The following is an 18,746-nucleotide window of genomic DNA, read 5'->3' as shown; positions in this document are numbered from 1 at the left end:
CTTAATCTCTCATCATAAAATCGCTTTGAAGAAATTACAAGGGCTTAATCTACAGGCCTGAACTATTACAACTGTAAATGTATGGATTTATCTGGGGTTTTTACCCTCCAGGAGTGCATTCAGGGGTGCCGGTTGGCAACAACCAGCTTTTGGGTCAATAGACAGGAAGCAAAGAACCCATGTCTGGGATACCCGCTCCCACTGAGGGACTCTCACCAAACATGGTGCAGTATATAATAAACAATGGAATGGAAGCTTCCACAAACAATTGCAAGTGTTTGACTGATTCAAAAGCTTTCTGCCCATCTCTTTGTGTGGTTTGCTGTGCCCTGCTGGAGTCAAGATTGGCTTCCAGGGCTGTCAAAAACTAGGCTTTGGATGCTGCCTCTAGGAATAGTTTGGCCACTGCAACTGGTGTGGAGGCCATAGTCTTCTTCGCCAGTGGTCTGCTAAGGATGTTCTGATAGAGTGAGCCTGCACCGTGAAGCCACAGGCATAGGATGGTGGTCTCTATAAACGAAGGCAGACCTGTTTACTTTATTGAAGTTTTTTTATTTATTTTGTGCACTCCTGCAGACCAGGCAAAACTTGGCACCTGCATAGGCAATTACGCATGTCTACACACATATATGCACACCTGACCACATGGGATGAACTACTTAATTGGAGATGTACATGCTTTCACTTCTGCCGCACAGCAGCAATTGCTGAGCAAAATAATGGCTGAACATTGTCAGCGGGTGGATTAAGTGGTGAGGCATAATTGTTTTCCCTGAATTGGTCGAGGTATGTGATCAGAGCAAGCAAGCGCAAACTAATTGAGGAGAGCACAGCAGCGAAAGCTTTTAGAATAATGGGTGGACATGGTGCATTTTAGTGCACGAGATTCATTTCAGAAACATTGTGATAAAGCCATATAATGTACAATTGGCTATCAGGGGAAACACATGGCTACTCGCAGTAGATACCATTTGAATGCGGTTTGAGCCCAACGAAAATGATGAGACTTGCCTCAACAATATATGCCAGCATTTCCGCTAAGCAACACACGTTCATGCTGTGTGTAACCTTGGAGAATCATTCATTCCGCCTCAACAGCATATGTTCCTGAAATGTGACGGTGCGCACACCTTCTGAAGACTGGGTTGGTAATGTTAAATCAGGGTGCCAACTTGTAGATTCAAGGTTAACTTTGGGTGCGGGCGAGAAAAACCAGCTCTGGCACAATAAGCTGGAACTGTGTACCGAGAAAGAAGTGGTGTCCCATGTTGGAAGACCTCCCCGGCCGCTGCACAGCATCTATACTGAGGAATCTCTTTGACAATTCAGGGGGCCTCATAACGACCCTGGTGTTAACCATGGCGCTATTAGCGCCAAGGTTGACGCCGGTATTTTACCAACTCCGCCATGGTGAATGGCAGAATTACAGCCCCATTCCAAGGTTGGCGGGGCAGTAATTCCCCATTCACCATTGGCCCTTCCCCATTCCCATTTTTGCCCCCATATGGCTCAATGGGAATGGGGAAGGCGGTAATTACGGTACCGCAATTTGCGGTACCGTAATTACCTCGAAAGTCCCTTTGCGGGTTCCTTCCTTAATGGCTGATTCAGGTCGGGACCCACAAAGGAACCTCGTAATTAGACGGTAAGGGTTTAACGGCGCCGTTAACCCCTTAGCGCCTGGGTCGTAATGAGGCATTTTTAACTATAACACACCAGTAGGCATTCTTTACAGTGGATTCTATGAGTGCAAATGTAGAGGTGATCCTCAGCACGGGATGGTGATTCGTGGAACATGATAGACTTTCTCCTTTTGGGTTTAAGTGTTGTCCTACATCAAGGTAGGCCCGTTATCTAATTCAATACTCAAATTGGCCTGAAGGTTAGTAGCAATTATTTGAAACATTACACTAGGTCGAGTCCTGGTCCCTCTGGAAGCATCACCATAAGAAGACCTTCTCAGCCAAGGTTCCTGCGTTCTCTCATTGAGGTGAATTTGAAAGGCGCTTTTAAGAGAATATTCTAGAAATGATACTGCCCATACATTTAGATCACGCTTAGCCAACATTTTCTGTCCTCATTTAAGTCATTCACTTACCTTTGTAGGCACATGAAATTTGAAGAAGTATTGACACAACTTTAAAAGATTGACCTCTCCTGATGAAGGGATATACCTCCCGAAACGCGTAGAGCTCAATATCATTTTACCATTGTTTGCTTATTGTTTATGTATGAATAAAAGAGTGACACTTGTCAGCACTATATAAACCACTGACATTGTATCCAAGTGTATTCAAATTGTTTTGAGCATTCAACAACATATGTTAGCATGAGCCCTGTAAAGTACTGTTTATGCCCCAAAGAATATCATGAGGCCTCCCTCAATAATGTTTGACAGCATTGCCACAATACAACTATCCAGCATATTTTCATGCTGTTTGGATAGACAAGACTGTGAGTTACAAAGATTCACAGACACAGACACACAGAGAACCAGAACACCACTGCTAGCAGCAGCGCAAACCTCCCAGAAATGCACACATGAACAGAGAACCAGAACACCACTGCTAGCAGCAGCGCAAGCCTCCCAGAAATGCACACATGAACAGAGAATCAGAACACCACTGCCAGCAGCACAGAGAATCAGAACACCACTGATAGCAGCAGCGCAAGCCTCCCAGACATGCACACACGCACAGAGAATCAGAACACCACTGATAGCAGCAGCGCAAGCCTCCCAGAAATGCACACATGAACAGAGAATCAGAACACCACTGCCAGCAGCACAGAGAATCAGAACACCACTGATAGCAGCAGCGCAAGCCTCCCAGACATGCACACATGCACAGAGAATCAGAACACCACTGATAGCAGCAGCGCAAGCCTCCCAGACATGCACACATGCACAGGGAATAACAACAATGCTGCCAGCAGCAGCGCAAGCTTCCCGGGCTTGTACACACGCACAGAGAACCAGAACAACACTGCCAGCAGCAGCGCAAGCTTCCTAGACATGTGCAGACACACAGAGAACCAGAACAACACTGCCAGCAGCAGCGCTAGCTTCCCAGACATGCACACGGGCACAGAGAATAAGAACAATGCTGCCAGCAGCAGTGCAAACTTCCCAGACATGTACAGACACACAGAGAACCGGAACACCACTGCTAGCAGCAGCGCAAGCCTCCCAGAAATGCACACATCAACAGAGAACCAGAACACCACTGCTAGCAGCAGCGCAAGCCTCCCAGAAATGCACACATGAACAGAGAATCAGAACACCACTGCCAGCAGCACAGAGAATCAGAACACCACTGATAGCAGCAGCGCAAGCCTCCCAGACGTGCACACATGCACAGAGAATCAGAACACCACTGATAGCAGCAGCGCAAGCCTCCCAGAAATGCACACATGAACAGAGAATCAGAACACCACTGCCAGCAGCACAGAGAATCAGAACACCACTGATAGCAGCAGCGCAAGCCTCCCAGACATGCACACATGCACAGAGAATCAGAACACCACTGATAGCAGCAGCGCAAGCCTCCCAGACATGCACACATGCACAGGGAATAACAACAATGCTGCCAGCAGCAGCGCAAGCTTCCCGGGCTTGTACACACGCACAGAGAACCAGAACAACACTGCCAGCAGCAGCGCAAGCTTCCTAGACATGTGCAGACACACAGAGAACCAGAACAACACTGCCAGCAGCAGCGCTAGCTTCCCAGACATGCACACGGGCACAGAGAATAAGAACAATGCTGCCAGCAGCAGTGCAAACTTCCCAGACATGTACAGACACACAGAGAACCGGAACACCACTGCTAGCAGCAGTGCAAGTCTCCCAGACAACCACACGTGCACAGAGAATAAGAACAATGCTGCCCGCAGCAGCGCAAACTTCCCAGACATGTACAGACACACAGAGAACCGGAACACCACTGCTAGCAGCAGCGCAAGCCTCCCAGACATGCACACGTGCACAGAGAATAAGAACAATGCTGCCAGCAGCAGCGCAAGCTTCCCAGGCATGTACACACGCACAGAGAACCAGAACACCACTGCTAGCAGCAGTGCAAGCCTCCCAGACATGCAAACGTGCACGGAGAATAAGAACAATGCTGCCAGCAGCAGTGCAAACTTCCCAGACATGTACAGACACACAGAGAACCGGAACAACACTGCCAGCAGCAGCGCAAGCGTCCCAGACATGGGCAGACACACAGAGAACCATAACAACACTGCCAGCAGCAGCGCAAGCTTCCCAGACATGTACAGACACACAGAGAACCAGAACAATGCTGCCAGCAGAAGCGGAAGCCTCCCCGACATGTACAGAAACAGAGAACCAGAACAATGCTGCCAGTAGCAGCGCAAGCTTCCCAGACATGTATAGACACACAGAGAACCAGAAGAACGATGCATATAGCAGCGGAAGCCTCCCAGACATGCACACATGCACAGAGAATAAGAACAAAGATGCCAGCAGCAGCACAAGCTTCCCATGCATCTACACACGCACAGAGAACCAGAACAACAATGCCAGAAGCAGCGCAAGCTTCCCAGACATGTACAGACACACAGAGAACCAGAACAATGCTGCCAGCAGCAGCGCAAGCTTCACAGACATGCACACGTGCACAGAGAATAAGAACAATTCTGCCAGCAGCAGCGCAAGCTTCCCAGGCATGTACACACGCACAGAGAACCAGAACACCACTGCTAGAAGCAGCGCAAGCCTCCCAGACATGCAAACGTGCACAGAGAATAAGAACAATGCTGCCAGCAGCAGTGCAAACTTCCCAGACATGTACAGACACACAGATAATCAGAACAACACTGCTAGCAGCAGCGCAGGCTTCCCGGACATGTACAGACACACAGAGAGCCAGAAGAATGATGCTAGCAGCAGCGCAAACTTCCCAGACACGCACACATGCACAGAGAACCAGAACAACGCTGCCAGCAGCAGCGCAAGCTTCCCAGGCATGCACACATGCACAGAGAACCAGAACAACGCCGCCAGCAGCAGCGCACGCTTCCCAGACACGCACACAAACACAGAGAACCAGAACAACGCAGCAAGCAGCAGCGCAAGCATCCCAGACACGCATACCTGCACAGAGAACCAGAACACCACTGCTAGCAATAGCGCAAGCCTCCCAGACACGCACACATGCACAGAGAACCAGAACAACGCAGCAAGCAGCAGCGCAAGCTTCCCAGGCATGCACACACGCACAGAGAATAAGAACAATCCTGCCAGCATCAGAGCAAGCTTCCCAAGCACTTACACAAGCACAGAGAATAGGAACAACACTGTCAGCAATCAATGGCGCAAGCTTCCCAGGCACATACACATGCGCAGAGAATCAGAACAACACTGCCAGCAGCAGCAGAAGCTAACCAGACACTGGCTAATGCATAGAGAATTAGAACAACGCTGCCAGCAACAGCGCAAACTTCCCAGACATGCACACACACAGAGAATCCGAACAACACTGCCAGAAGTGCAAGCTCCCCAGGCACATACACATGCCCATAGAAAAAGGACAACACTGTCAGCAGCAGCGCAAACTTTCACATGCACAGAAGATCAGAACACTGCCAGCACCAGTGCAAGCTTCCGAGGCACATACACATGCGCAGAGAAACAGAACAACACTGCCAGAAGCAACTCGAGCTTCCCAGACAACTACACACGCACAGAGAGTCAGAACCCGCCTGTCAGCAGCAGAGCAAGCTTCCCAGGCACTTAAATTAGCACAGAGTATATGAACAGCACTGCCAGCAGCAGCACAAGCTTCCCAGACAGGCACACACGCACAGAGAATTAGAACTCCTCTGTCAACAGCATTGCAAGCTTCCCAGGCACTTACATGAGCACAGAGAATCAGAACACCACTGCCAGCAGAGCAAGCTTCGCAGGTACTTACGCAAGCACATAGATTGAAAACAACACTGTGAGCAGCAGCACAAGCTTCCTAGTTACTTACACAAGCACAGAGAATAAGAACAACACTGTCAGCAGCAGTGCGCGCTTCACAGGCACTTACATACGAACAGAAAATAAGAACAATGCTGACAGCAGAGGCGCAAGATTCCCAGATACGTACACAGGCACAGAGTAGAAGAACAACACTGCCAACAGCGGTGCAAGCTTCCTGGACATGCACGCATGCCGAGCGAATAAGATTGACATTGCCAGAAGAAGCGCATGTTTTCCAGGCAGGTGCACACACACACACACACACACACATAATCAGAAAACCACTGCCAGTAGCAGCGCAAGCTTCCCAGACATGCAAACGTGCAGAGAGAATAAGAACACACTGCCAGTAGCCGAGCAAGCTTCCTAGAAACGCACACTGCGCAGAGAATAAGAACACACTGCCAACAACAGAGTAAGCTTCCCAGACACGCGCACGTGCAGAGAGAATAAGAACACACTGCCAGCAGCAGAGCAAGCTTCCCAGACACGCACACGTGCGCAGAGAATAAGAACACACTGCCAGCAGCAGTGCAAGCCTCCCAGACACGCACACAAGCACATAGACTAAAAACACACTAGCAGCAGCAGCGCACGCTTCCCAGACACGCACACAAGCACATAGACTAAGAACACACCAGCAGCAGCAGCGCTAGCTTCCCAGACACGCACACGTGCGCAGAGAATAACAACAACAGGGCTCGCAGCAGCGCACGCTTCCCAGACACGCACACAAGCACATAGACTAAGAACACACTAGCAGCAGCAGCAGCGCAAGCTTCCCAGACACGCACACAAGCACATAGACTAAGAACACACTAGCAGCAGCAGCGCAAGCTTCCCAGACACGCACACGTGCGCAGAGAATAAGAACAACAGGGCTCGCAGCAGCGCACGCTTCCCAGACACACACACACAAGCACATAGACTAAGAGCACACTAGCAGCAGCAGCGCAAGTTTCCCACACACGCACACGTGCGCAGAGAATAAGAACACACTGCCAGCAGCAGTGCAAGCCTCCCAGACACGCACACAAGCACATAGATTAAGAACACACTAGCAGCAGCAGCGCAAGCTTCCCAGACACGCACACGTGCGCAGAGAATAAGAACAACAGGGCTCGCAGCAGCGCACGCTTCCCAGACACACACACAAGCACATAGACTAAGAACACACTAGCAGCAGCAGCGCAAGCTTCCCAGACAAGCACACGTGCGCAGAGAATAAGAACACACTGCCAGCAGCAGTGCAAGCCTCCCAGACATGCACACAAGCACATAGACTAAGAACACACTAGCAGCAGCAGCGCACGCTTCCCAGACACACACACAAGCACATAGACTAAGAGCACACTAGCAACAGCAGTGCAAGCTTCCCAGGCACGCACACGTGCGCAGAGAATAAGAACACACTGCCAGCAGCAGTGCAAGCCTCCCAGACACGCACACAAGCACATAGACTAAGAACACACTAGCAGCAGCAGCGCAAGCTTCCCAGACACGCACACGTGCGCAGAGAATAAGAACAACAAGGCTCGCAGCAGCAGCGCACGCTTCCCAGACACACACACAAGCACATAGACTAAGAACACACTAGCAGCAGCAGCGCAAGCTTCCCAGACACGCACACAAGCACATAGACTAAGAACACACCAGCAGCAGCAGCGCAAGCTTCCCAGACACGTGCACATGGACTAAAAACACGCTAGCAGCAGCAGCGCAAGCTTCCCAGACACGCACACGTGCGCAGAGAATAAGAACAACAAGGCTCGCAGCAGCAGCGCACGCTTCCCAGACACACACACAAGCACATAGACTAAGAACACACTAGCAGCAGCAGCGCAAGCTTCCCAGACACGCACACGTGCACATAAACTAAGAACACACTAGCAGATACAGCGCACGCTTCCCAGACACGCACACGTGCACAGAGAATAAGAACAACGGGGCTGGCAGCAGCAGCGCACGCTTCCCAGACACACACACAACACATAGACTAAGAACACACTAGCAGCAGCAGCGCAAGCTTCCCAGACACGTGCACATGGACTAAGAACACGCTAGCAGCAGCAGCGCAAGCTTCCCAGACACGCACACGTGCACATAAACTAAGAACACACTAGCAGATACAGCGCACGCTTCCCAGACACGCACACGTGCGCAGAGAATAAGAACAACAGGGCTCGCGGCAGCGCAAGCTTCCCAGACTGGAACAGAGTCACAGAGAATAAGATCAATGCTGCCACGTGCACACGCTCGGAGAATAAGACCTGCACTGTAAGCGGAAGTGCAAGCATGAAGAGAGAGAGAAAGAAAGAGAGAGAGAGAGAGAGAGAGTGAGGGTGTCTAACCTTGATAACAGGAGTTTACAGCGAATCAGTATTATCGATTACAGCGGCGTTCGATAAGGAGCTCATTGCACCCCGATATGATCGATTAGCCTACTATTGATCTGCATGCATCACGATCGGGTGGCAACCTATACCTGCATAACCAACACTGAAACCATTTAGGCATAGGGGTGTACAAGTAGAGGGCGCTGGGTGTAGCAGGGGTGTCCCCCGCATTCTTCGTATGTACTCTCCTATGCTTTTCGCTACCTACACCCCCACAGGGTGATCCGTGAGATGAAGGAACCGGCCCAGCGTGGTCGTTGAGTTGCCATCTACCCTGTTTCTACCAAGACCAGCCCATGGTTTGGGGTGCTCCTGTTCAGTCTCTGGGCTGGTCAGTGTGTTGGCGGCAGCCATGCCTCCGCCTGTCTCGAGCCGTCAGTGTATGGCAGATGCTGTACGTGTCCCTCAGTGTGGTAGGTGTGTTAGGGCGCTAGCCTTGCCTCTAATGTAGCCAGTGTGTTGCGGGAGCCACGCTTACTGCCCCATGTCCATCAACCTATTAGAGGGGCGTCCTTTATATATTCAGCGCAGTCATAAGGGAGGTCAGTGTGTTGGAAGACATGTCAGTTTCTGTCTAGAGTAAGGTTGTCCAACTCCAGGCCCCGAATGACTTATCCATGTCGGGTTTTCAGGATACCCATCATTAATAGCCATGAGATACATTTGCATACAATGAATCTGAATGTATGCTCATTTTTCCTCATGAATATTAATGAGGGATATCCTGGAAACCCGTCAGGGTCCCATCCCTCGAGGCATGGATTTGGACCACCCTGATCTAGCGCAATCAATAAATTGGGGTGCTGCGTCCTTACTGCTCACACTGCTGAGCGAGTTGGAGCACCTGCCTTTACGTGTCTTGGGTGGACAGAGCTTTGGTACCTGCCAATGTACCCGCTTAGAGTCAGGTTTAGTGCCAGTGTTCGATCTAGCGTAGGGTCATGGGTGAAGTATGGTTTTCAGGTTCTAGTCAAGATTGGGTTTAGGGTCGGAGTCAAGTGAGAAAGCGAGATAATGCCCCGTTCTCATCCCAAGGCTGGGCAATGCAATACTTCTCCAGGGTGGGCAGTGTCTAGACCCCTGCACCTTTCTAGTCCGGGGACGAGATGTGGGTTAGAATTGGCGCTGGATTGGGCACTTGATTGAGTTTATTGTTAGAGTGGGATTAGGCGATCACTGGTCCGGGTGGCATCCCTTCCTCTCCAGGGACACATTGGCAAGTAGTGACTGGCACATGCCATCTGCCCATGAGCATTGTGCTCGTGGTGAATGCGCTTTTCTCTTCCCACAGTGTTCAGTATGTGAAGCACATCCCACAATCCCCAGGATGGTCACTTTGGGGGCTTTCTACCATTCCCTCCCAAGGAAAGCCATTACTGGGGCCAGACTCTTCCCAGGAGGGTCTTCATTGACGGAGCTCCCACTGCCTCTCCCGGAATATGCTGGTCAGTTTCAGGGTCAGTGTTCTCATCTGTCCAGCGACAGGTTGGGCAGGGGGAAACTACCTTTATCTACCCCAGGTCATCAGTCTTGCAGGTCTTTCGAGTCATTATCACATAAGGGACCAACCATGCTTGCCTACCCATACCTGCCCATGCACATCGGAGTAAGCATACAGCTCCTTGGGTAACCCTTGGTGGTCAGTATTGGGATGCCTTTCCTCGCCCTATGCGGACAGATTACACAGGCCAGAACCCTTCCCTTCCCTTGGGCACAGTGGTCATGGCTAAGTTCTCCCAATGCCCACCTTGCAGTATTGGGGGTCTTGGCTCCCTTCCAAAGGGTCATCATTATGGAGGGCCTGCACCCATCTATTGACCTAGAGGTCATGGTGAAACTTCCCTCTAGTCAGTAGTGGGAGTCTCCCCTCCCCTCCATGGAATCCGCGTTACATCCCTCTTACCTGTCCAGGGACACAGTGGTCAGAGTGAAGCTGCTGGCGTGCATGGTGAGGAAGATGAAGAAGTGCACGGCCTTGCACATGAAGGGGCCGAAGACCCAGCCGTCCAACGTATAGATGGTGGCCTGGAAGGGAACGCAGAAGACGATGAAAGCCAGGTCAGCCACACCAAGGTTCAGGATGAACAGGTTGGTGGTGTTATGGACCTGCCCATTACGCAGCAGCACTGCCAGCACCAGGCTATTGCCCACAGTGCCCACCACAAAGATGGCCGAGAAGAGCAAGGGAATAATAATCGACTCAGGGCGGGTGCTTTCGCCAGGGGTTATTGCAGACCGGTTCATTGCTCCTAGTGGGATAGCGGGTGCCAGGCCAGAGTAAAAGAATCAATGTCTTCCTCCTAACCTCTGCCAAAAGGATTGGGTCTGTGTGAAGGCACCTGGATCCTTCTAAAGGTAAAGGTTGTTTGACAGAGCAAGGCTATCTCGTCAGCTGCAGACCAAGGATGGCTCCAGCAGCTGTGGTCAGTTCCTGGTCTTAATGGACATGTTTACACCTGGTGGCCGTTTCCAGGTCATGGACGTTTCAAGAGGCCATCTTGGCAGATACGGCTCAGGAGGTCAGGATCCGTCACCCGGGCCAAGCTTGATATCCCGAGCCCCGGGTATTCTTTCCCAGTCAGTAGCCCCTTCTGTGATTGGTCATTGTCCTCTCATCTGCTGAGCCTTTTCATCTGAATTTGTTGTCCATGTGCTTCTCAGATCTCATACTTCCACGTAGATGCCTTGACTCTCCTGCTCGAGGGTGATAGCCCCCTACCACTTCGTGTTGCTTTTGGAATTCTATGATCAGTGCCGGCGTCAGTGGCCAGTGGCCTCTCCTGTGGTCAAAGACCTAGCGTGGTGGCATGCGCTGTTCAGTGTCCTCCTCTTTGGTCAGAGTCCTTGTGTGCTCCCTGGGCTTCTTGCGTTTCTCGCTCCTTGTCAAAGCGCTGGATGTCCTATCATCTTCTACTCTCGTGATCCCATGTTCAGTGCCTTCCTTGGCAGTCAGAATCTCCCTCTGTGATCTCTGATCTTCGGATCCCTCCCGCCTGGGATCTCTGGCTCTCCTTGCTGCAGTAACGGGTCTTCGCTTGCCTTCTACTATTTTTGAGGGTCATCCTCTGGTCAGGGACCTCTTCTGTGGTCAGCATCTTCCTTTAAGGCCAGTGGTCTCCTAGGGCCTCCCGTGTGGGACCCCTGGCTCTCCTTGCTCGAGGGATGGGTGGCCCGTCTTCTTTTGCTCGTGATGTCCTCTCGGGTCAGTGCCCACCTGTGATCTTAGGGTTCTCTCTGGTGCCTTGGGCTGATCGGATCACCAGCTGCCGGTCACTACCGTAGGCTCTCGTTGCTGAAGTGGTGGGTGCCCACCCTTCTCTCTTGGCTTTTGAAGATGCTCTTCTGTTCACTGTCCTCTTCCCTGGGACCCATCCTGTCGATCTACCCCAGGAATCTCCCACTCCCGGTTATGAACTTTGACTCTTCCTGCTCTAGTGAAAGATTTCTACCATTGCCCTTTGGTATTTAAGTTTCCTGGTAAGGGGGCTCGTCTGAGGCTAATTTCTGTACATTTGACTCTCGGTGCTCAGGGGATGGGCGCTCTGTCCCCTTTTACTTTGAGTTCTCCAGTGGGTGCCCCCTCGCCCACGCTGATCGCACTCTGTGGTCAGTGTTGTCTCTGCTCCCTGTGGTCGTCGACCATCTATATCCCAGTTAGTATCTGTGTCTCTCTCTGTATAGTTTTAGTCCTCTGTGGTCTTCGGATCCCACGCGCCGTGTTAGTACCTTTCAATCGTTGTTCGGGGGGATGGGCGTTTCCTGTCTCCTGCCCGCCCCTTCCCCTGTCGTCAGCGTGCCACTCAGTGGTCCGCTTTGTGGTTAGGGTGCCCCTCTGTGGTCTGTCTGTTCCTCTGTGCTCCGCCGATTCCCCGAGGGTCAGCGTGACCCCCTGTGGTTCCGCCTGTTTCTCTGTGGCTGGAGTGCACGTCTGTGGCCGCCCTGTTTCTGGGTAGTCAGTGTGCCCCTCTCTGGTCAGTACGCCTCTCCGTGGTCCAACTGTTCCTCTGTGGTCAGTGTGCCACTCTGTACTACGGACGTTTCTCGGTGGTATATATAGCGTGCCCCTCTGTAGTCAGTGTGTTCCTCTGTGGCTGGAGTGCCTTTCTGTGTGGTCTTCCGTTTCTCAGTGGTCAGTGTGCCCTTCTGTAGTCAACCTCTTCACCTGTGGTTAGGGTGCCCCTCTGTGGCGGTCCTTTCCCTCTATGGTCCACCGGTTCCTCTGTGGCACACCTGCCCCTGTGTGGATCAACTTCCAGTCTGGGGTCAGTGTGCCACGCCTCAGTCCTAGGTCAGTGTGCCCCTGTATGATTCGCCCGTTCAGCTAGGGTCAGTGTGCCCCTCTGTGGTCCGCCCGTTCCTCAGGGGCCAGTGTGCCCCTGTGTGGTCTGTCTGGCCCTCAGAGGTCAGTGTGCCCCTCTGTAGTCCGCCCGTCCCTCAGGATTCAGTGTACCCCTCTGTGGTCCATCCGATCCTCAATCAGTGGGCAGTGTGCCCCTGTGTGATTCGCCCGTCCGGCTAGGGTTAGTGTGCCCCTGTGTGGTCTGCCTGGTCCTCAGAGGTCAGTGTGCCCCTCTGTAGTCCATCCGTCCCTCAGGGGTCAGTGTGCCCCTCTGTGGTCAGCCCGATCCTCAGTCAGTGGGCAGTGTGCCCCTCTGTGATTCGCCCGTCCGGCATGGGTCAGCGTGCCCCTCTGTAGTCCGCCCGTTCCTCAGGGGCCAGTGTGCCCCTCTGTGGTCCGCCGGGTTCCTCAGGGGTCAGTGTGCCCCTCTGTGGTCCGCGGGGTTCCTCAGGGGTCAGCGTGCCCCTCTGTGGTCCGCCGGGTTCCTCAGGGGCCAGTGTGCCCGTCTGTGGTCCGTCTGGGTTCCTCAGGGGTAACCGTGCCCCTCTGTGGTCCGCCGGGTTCCTCAGGGGTCAGTGTGCCCCTCTGTAGTCCATCCGTCCCTCAGGGGTCAGTGTGCCCCTCTGTGGTCAGCCCGATCCTCAGTCAGTGGGCAGTGTGCCCCTCTGTGATTCGCCCGTCCGGCATGGGTCAGCGTGCCCCTCTGTAGTCCGCCCGTTCCTCAGGGGCCAGTGTGCCCCTCTGTGGTCCGCCGGGTTCCTCAGGGGTCAGTGTGCCCCTCTGTGGTCCGCGGGGTTCCTCAGGGGTCAGCGTGCCCCTCTGTGGTCCGCCGGGTTCCTCAGGGGCCAGTGTGCCCGTCTGTGGTCCGTCTGGGTTCCTCAGGGGTAACCGTGCCCCTCTGTGGTCCGCCGGGTTCCTCAGGGGTCAGTGGGCCCCTCTGTGGTCCGCCGGGTTCCTCTCTGGCCAGCCTTCTTTCTGCCCGCCCTGTGTTCGGCGGGTCTGGGAGTAACACGCTGCGAGCTCCTCTTGTCCGTAGATGGATCGGCCCGTCTCCTTTTATATCTGCGCTCCTCTCGGAAGCTTCATTCCGCCAGGCTCCAGTCACTGCTCCTTTCACATTTCATTCTCGGGGCCGGATGCGGGTCCGGCTGCGCACTGGTTTCGGTGCCCACCTCCCTGCGCTTGGATCCGGTCCTTAGGGTGCCCCCCTCCCCACCCCCCACGGCTGACCTCCACTCGGATGCGCCGATGATACCACTGTTCCCGAAATGACAGCAATCCCGCCGTATCCAGGGAAGCATCAAAGAGCGCTTAAAGGGGGTGGATGTGGCAGTAGAAAGCGGACCCCTGGTCTACTTCTCGCTCCCTGCGCGTCAGCGCGTGGCAGGTTGGGGGCGAGGGGTTGTTATTCGTGCACTTTACGAAACTTCTGAAATGCCAGGAAAGGCAGAATCACAGCACCGCACACGACAAGCCCACGTTTGTCTTTCGATAAAAAATCTGCCTAGTGTTCTTTACACCATGTAGGAAAATCAGTTGGCTAATGCGACTGTTGCAGTGTCTGTGTGTAACGTGCACATAACAGGTCCCAACACTCTCCCTCCGATATTTGATCCGGCCGTCATATAAGAGAGAGCACGAGAGGACAATGGAGAAAGAGAGAGTGTGTGTGCGTTCTTTCAATCAGACTTAGATAAACCGGTGGGTTAATACACCTGTTGCGGTGATCTGCGTATAACTAGCATATCACAGGACCCAACCCTCACCCTCAGTTATTTAATCCAGCCGCCATATATAAGAGAGAGCACGAGGGAAGAAGTTGGAAAGAAAAAGAGAGTGATAGGGAGAGGGTGTGTGCTTTCAATCAGACTTAGATAACCCAGTGGGTTAATACACCTGTTGTGGTGATCTGTGTGTAACTTGCATATTACAGGTCCACATCCCCGAGAGATCATCTCTCACGAGCATAACATGCACCCTTCCTTCAGAGAGCGATGTGTAGCCTAGAGGTCATACTTACCAATCCACTAAAATAGACCAACAGGCTCATGTGTCTGCTGCAGGGATCACTGTGTGTAATCTGCAAATCACAGGTGCCAATCAAAGAGAGCTAGCTCAGCAGGGTAATGTGTATAATCCAGGGCTCTGTGTGTCCAGGAGGTGCAGGACGCAAACCCAGAGAGATCCCTGTGCACACCCCACGCCCCTCCAGTGCCGGGCGGAATGGTCCTTTTATAGGAAAACCAAAACAAGATCCCAACCCCACTACACTGTTACAGAGCATCCTCTAAACAGAATAAACACGTGTTGGAGTGAATCGAATAGCACACCCACTGTAACTTCATTGCAATTCCCACCAGCGTTGTCAACCTAAATGGGACAATAGGTTAAAAGAAGTTCTTTCATCTGTATGAAAACACGCTAAAGAACGAAACATGTTGGGTTTTGGTTACTGCAATGTCTAGCGGTAAAATACATTCTGCATTCACGTCTATAGGATCCACGAAATAGGTTCCTCTTAAACGACTTGCTTTTTATAGTAAAGTGCAGTAGCCAACCATTGGGTACTTACTTTGCTGTACTAACGTTTTGGTGAGGGAGTTCGTTCCTACCAAAGTTCTCTAAAACATTTATTTTAAATAAAATTAAAAAAAATATATGTATCAACTGGATGTGATGATGCACTTGTCACTATAAATGATTTATCAAAAGTATTATTACTGTTTTGTATGTTGTAAATTTCAATGAAAATCTGTCTTTTAACCTCTTGTCCCATTTAGATTGAAAAGGCTGGTGAGAACTGTGGGTGTGCTATTAGATCCACTCCAAGCCGTGTTTACTCGGTTTGTATTATCCGCAACAGTGTGGTGTGGTTGGGATCTTGTTTTGGTTTTTTATTATTTGCTTTGGGTGCGATCCCTCCAAACTTTAATTACCATTAGTCTCTTTCGAGTTATATGTGGCCCTTTTATAGAACATATGATGGAAACTCACCGGATCGAGGTGGAACAATACATTAGATAAGGTTCGGTGTCATTGCATACCCAGGAAAAATATCATTGGGACCAGAAAAAACAGACACCTGTCAAAAATAACATAAGGGTACACTAAGAACACCAAAGACAGACAGGCAAGTGTAGAGGAGCAGGTGCACATGCATTAGTCGAAGTGTACGAAAAGAAGTAGTGGAGCTACGTTCCCTGCTGGCCTGCCCCGCTCTCCACAAACCCCATCCCTCCGCCACCTCCCACGCACAATACAAACCCCCAAACAAACACACCTTTTATTTATGGGAATGTGCAGTGCAGTGCACTGAAGTGCAAGCTTCCTACACTTTTATTTAAAAACAGAACCATTCCAGAATGGGTTCTTTTTAAAATAAAAGTATAGGAACAGTGAAACTTAAAAATAAAAATTATGGGAACTCCGCTCCCCACTGCTCCCACTTCTTCGACCTCTGTGCACATGTTATCCCTGGATCCTGCCCCCTCACCGCCGCCATCCTGGAACAGTAGGAGAAGAGCCCCATGTGGAACACAAGGTATTGTCCCAATACCGCATAGAGTGTATGTATGAGAGAAGATATGCACTCAGACAACCATATCAAATGTACCCTCGCACTGAGAGGGTAGGCGGATGCATGCACACACCATTGAACATCATAGCGCTATCAGTGAAATCTGACAAGAGCAGAGTGACGTCATACAGGAAAGATACTGAGATTCACTGAAACGATATGTAAATACTCAACGAATAAAGATTTAACTGAAGTAACAAGGGAAACATGTATTTGAATAATAAGAAATCAAATATGCAAAGAAGATAAAGTAACCTGCTGATTAATAAATGTATATACTCAGAAATGCAAGGTAGATGAGACACATAGAAGCTTGCTGCAGAGGAAAACATAACATGGCTAGATCGGCCGTGATGGAAAGATGGACGTCAGACTCGTATTAAAACCATTCAAGCTACCTCTGAGACAGACCAGGGCTGCAGAGTCAGGAGATGATGGAAAACATCTTTTTGTAAGGAATAAGGAGGAGTCTGTTGGCCTGGGATCAAGGACGCTACTTCAAGGAATAATTTCAAGGCACAAGGGGAATCAAAAGGATAAGCCATGTACGTAAAACATATTTCTCTCAGATTAAGCAAAGGAGAAAACATCTGCAAGAGTCAAGTATTAGACAATTAAAGATGCAGAAAACCCATATAAGATAGAGTGAGCAAGTCTCTAGAGGCCGAGAAGGGTAATGACACCCAATTCAGTTGAATCAAATAGCAGTAAATAGAAGGCCGAGATGGACAACTTTGTGGTCTCCTCACACGTGATTCAGCAGTTGAAAACAAGGGCTATTCATTATGTCCAAATGAAGATAATAGTGTGCCTAAACTCACTTGAATGTCCCAGAACAGAGGAGACAATGGACTAATTGGGAGTGGGGAGTAGTCTGACGTTGCTTGTGGCACCTGGGTTTCGTTCTGCTTACGTGCTGCTAACGAGCCGAAAGTCCAGGGTTGGGAAAGCATGCCAACCAATCAGAGGGTTTATGTAGCAACATGCTATACAATGTTGCAAAGACCAACCCACTGCCATTTGGCAGCTATAATCAGTATAATACGTGTTTAGAGGTGGCTCGAGGCGTGCCCACCAGATAAGGGGGCAGCCAATGACATTAATAACACACATACATACTGATGGTACATATGTTGCCTTAATTAATCTCTCCCTTCAATGGGTTTTCGTTTGCCATGTAGGATGACATCATAGCTGACACATATCGAGATATAAAACCTTTGTATAATCACACTTGGGTGTGAGTGCGTGAATTACTGCCCTTTATTCGCCAGATTGCCCTACTTTATATTTATGTTAATAACTAAGTAGTACTTTGCTATAACCTTCGAGTCTGTCTGGTTATTTGCATCTTAGATCATTATTAGTAATTCCATCTAGCACATGAGATGCTTCAAGGTGCTAGACCACACAAGCACTACTGACCTAGGGCATAGACAAACTTTACTACTGGGGGCCGAGGAGAAGGAGAAAAGGCACAGCAAATCACATCCCCTTCCAGGGCACAGCCAAGCATAGCCTCCTCCATGGTTTGGCAAAACACTACCATCTCCGGGACAAAGCAAAGCTCTCCCACCTCCAATGCACAGCCAGGCACTGCCACCTCCAGGGTACAGCACATCACTCACACATCCAGGGCACAGCCAAGCACCATCAAACCCAGGGAAGAGCAAAGTACTACCACCTCCCTGGCACAGCAAAGCACTGCCATCTCTATGGTAGAGCCAAGCACTGTCACATCCAAGGAATAGCAAATCACTCACACTCCCAGGGCATAGCCAATCCCTGCCACTGCCAGGCTTTAGCAAAACCCTACCACCTTCAGAACATAGCAGAGCGATCCCACCTCCAGGGCACAGCCAATCACTGCCAACTCCAGGGCTTAGCAAAATACTACCACATCAAGGACACAGCAAAGCACTCCAACCAGAGGCGTTGCTGGGGTGCGGAGGTGGGTTGAGGGGGCTATAGCCCTGGGCCTTTTGGTTGTAGCCCCGGATAAAATCTCTACCGCTTCAAGAGTGCATCAAAGCATACCACTTCATGGTCACAGCCGGCCACAGCCAGTGCCCACCCCCTGGGCACTCTCAAGCCTACTAACGCCAGAAAGACACAATGCTACTAGGGAACCCACAAGCACTTCTACCCCCATATCCCTGCACATAAACCTTAAGTGGAGGGGCAGAGGGGCCAGAGCTCTAGAGGAACATTAAACAAACATTTGGTCACTGAAAGGACCGTGAAGGCAAGGATCAGTCGCCCAGGAGAACTGGGTAGCCAAACACAGGAACAGAGGAAAGAGAGCCAAAGTGTCCAGGAAAGGTGGGTAAAGCTGCAGCATTGTGAGCAGGCTGGCACACGGGCAGAGCAGACGGGTGTGTCACTCCATCTATGCCGCTGGTGCAATCTGCAAAGGAATGCCCCATTTCAACCCAAGAGAGC

General features: G+C 51.0%; 1 protein-coding gene across 1 annotated transcript in view; it reads right to left on the bottom strand.

Moving 5' to 3' along the window:
• The window catches only part of GALR2 (galanin receptor 2), a 128,132-nt gene extending 114,241 nt beyond the window's left edge, over positions 1–13,891 (bottom strand). The window contains exon 1 of the mRNA XM_069654715.1: positions 10,292–13,891. Coding sequence (XP_069510816.1) covers positions 10,292–10,632 — 341 coding nt within the window. The 5' untranslated portion in view covers positions 10,633–13,891. The remainder of the gene's footprint in view (positions 1–10,291) is intronic.
• Positions 13,892–18,746: the final 4,855 nt, after the last annotated feature.

The sequence above is a fragment of the Ambystoma mexicanum genome, chromosome 3q, assembly GCF_040938575.1.
Source record: "Ambystoma mexicanum isolate Mex_15411 chromosome 3q, UKY_AmexF1_1, whole genome shotgun sequence".
Taxonomy (NCBI): domain Eukaryota; kingdom Metazoa; phylum Chordata; class Amphibia; order Caudata; family Ambystomatidae; genus Ambystoma; species Ambystoma mexicanum.
The sequence above is the reverse complement of the archived record's forward strand: the minus strand, read 5'-3'. Positions and strand labels throughout refer to the sequence as shown.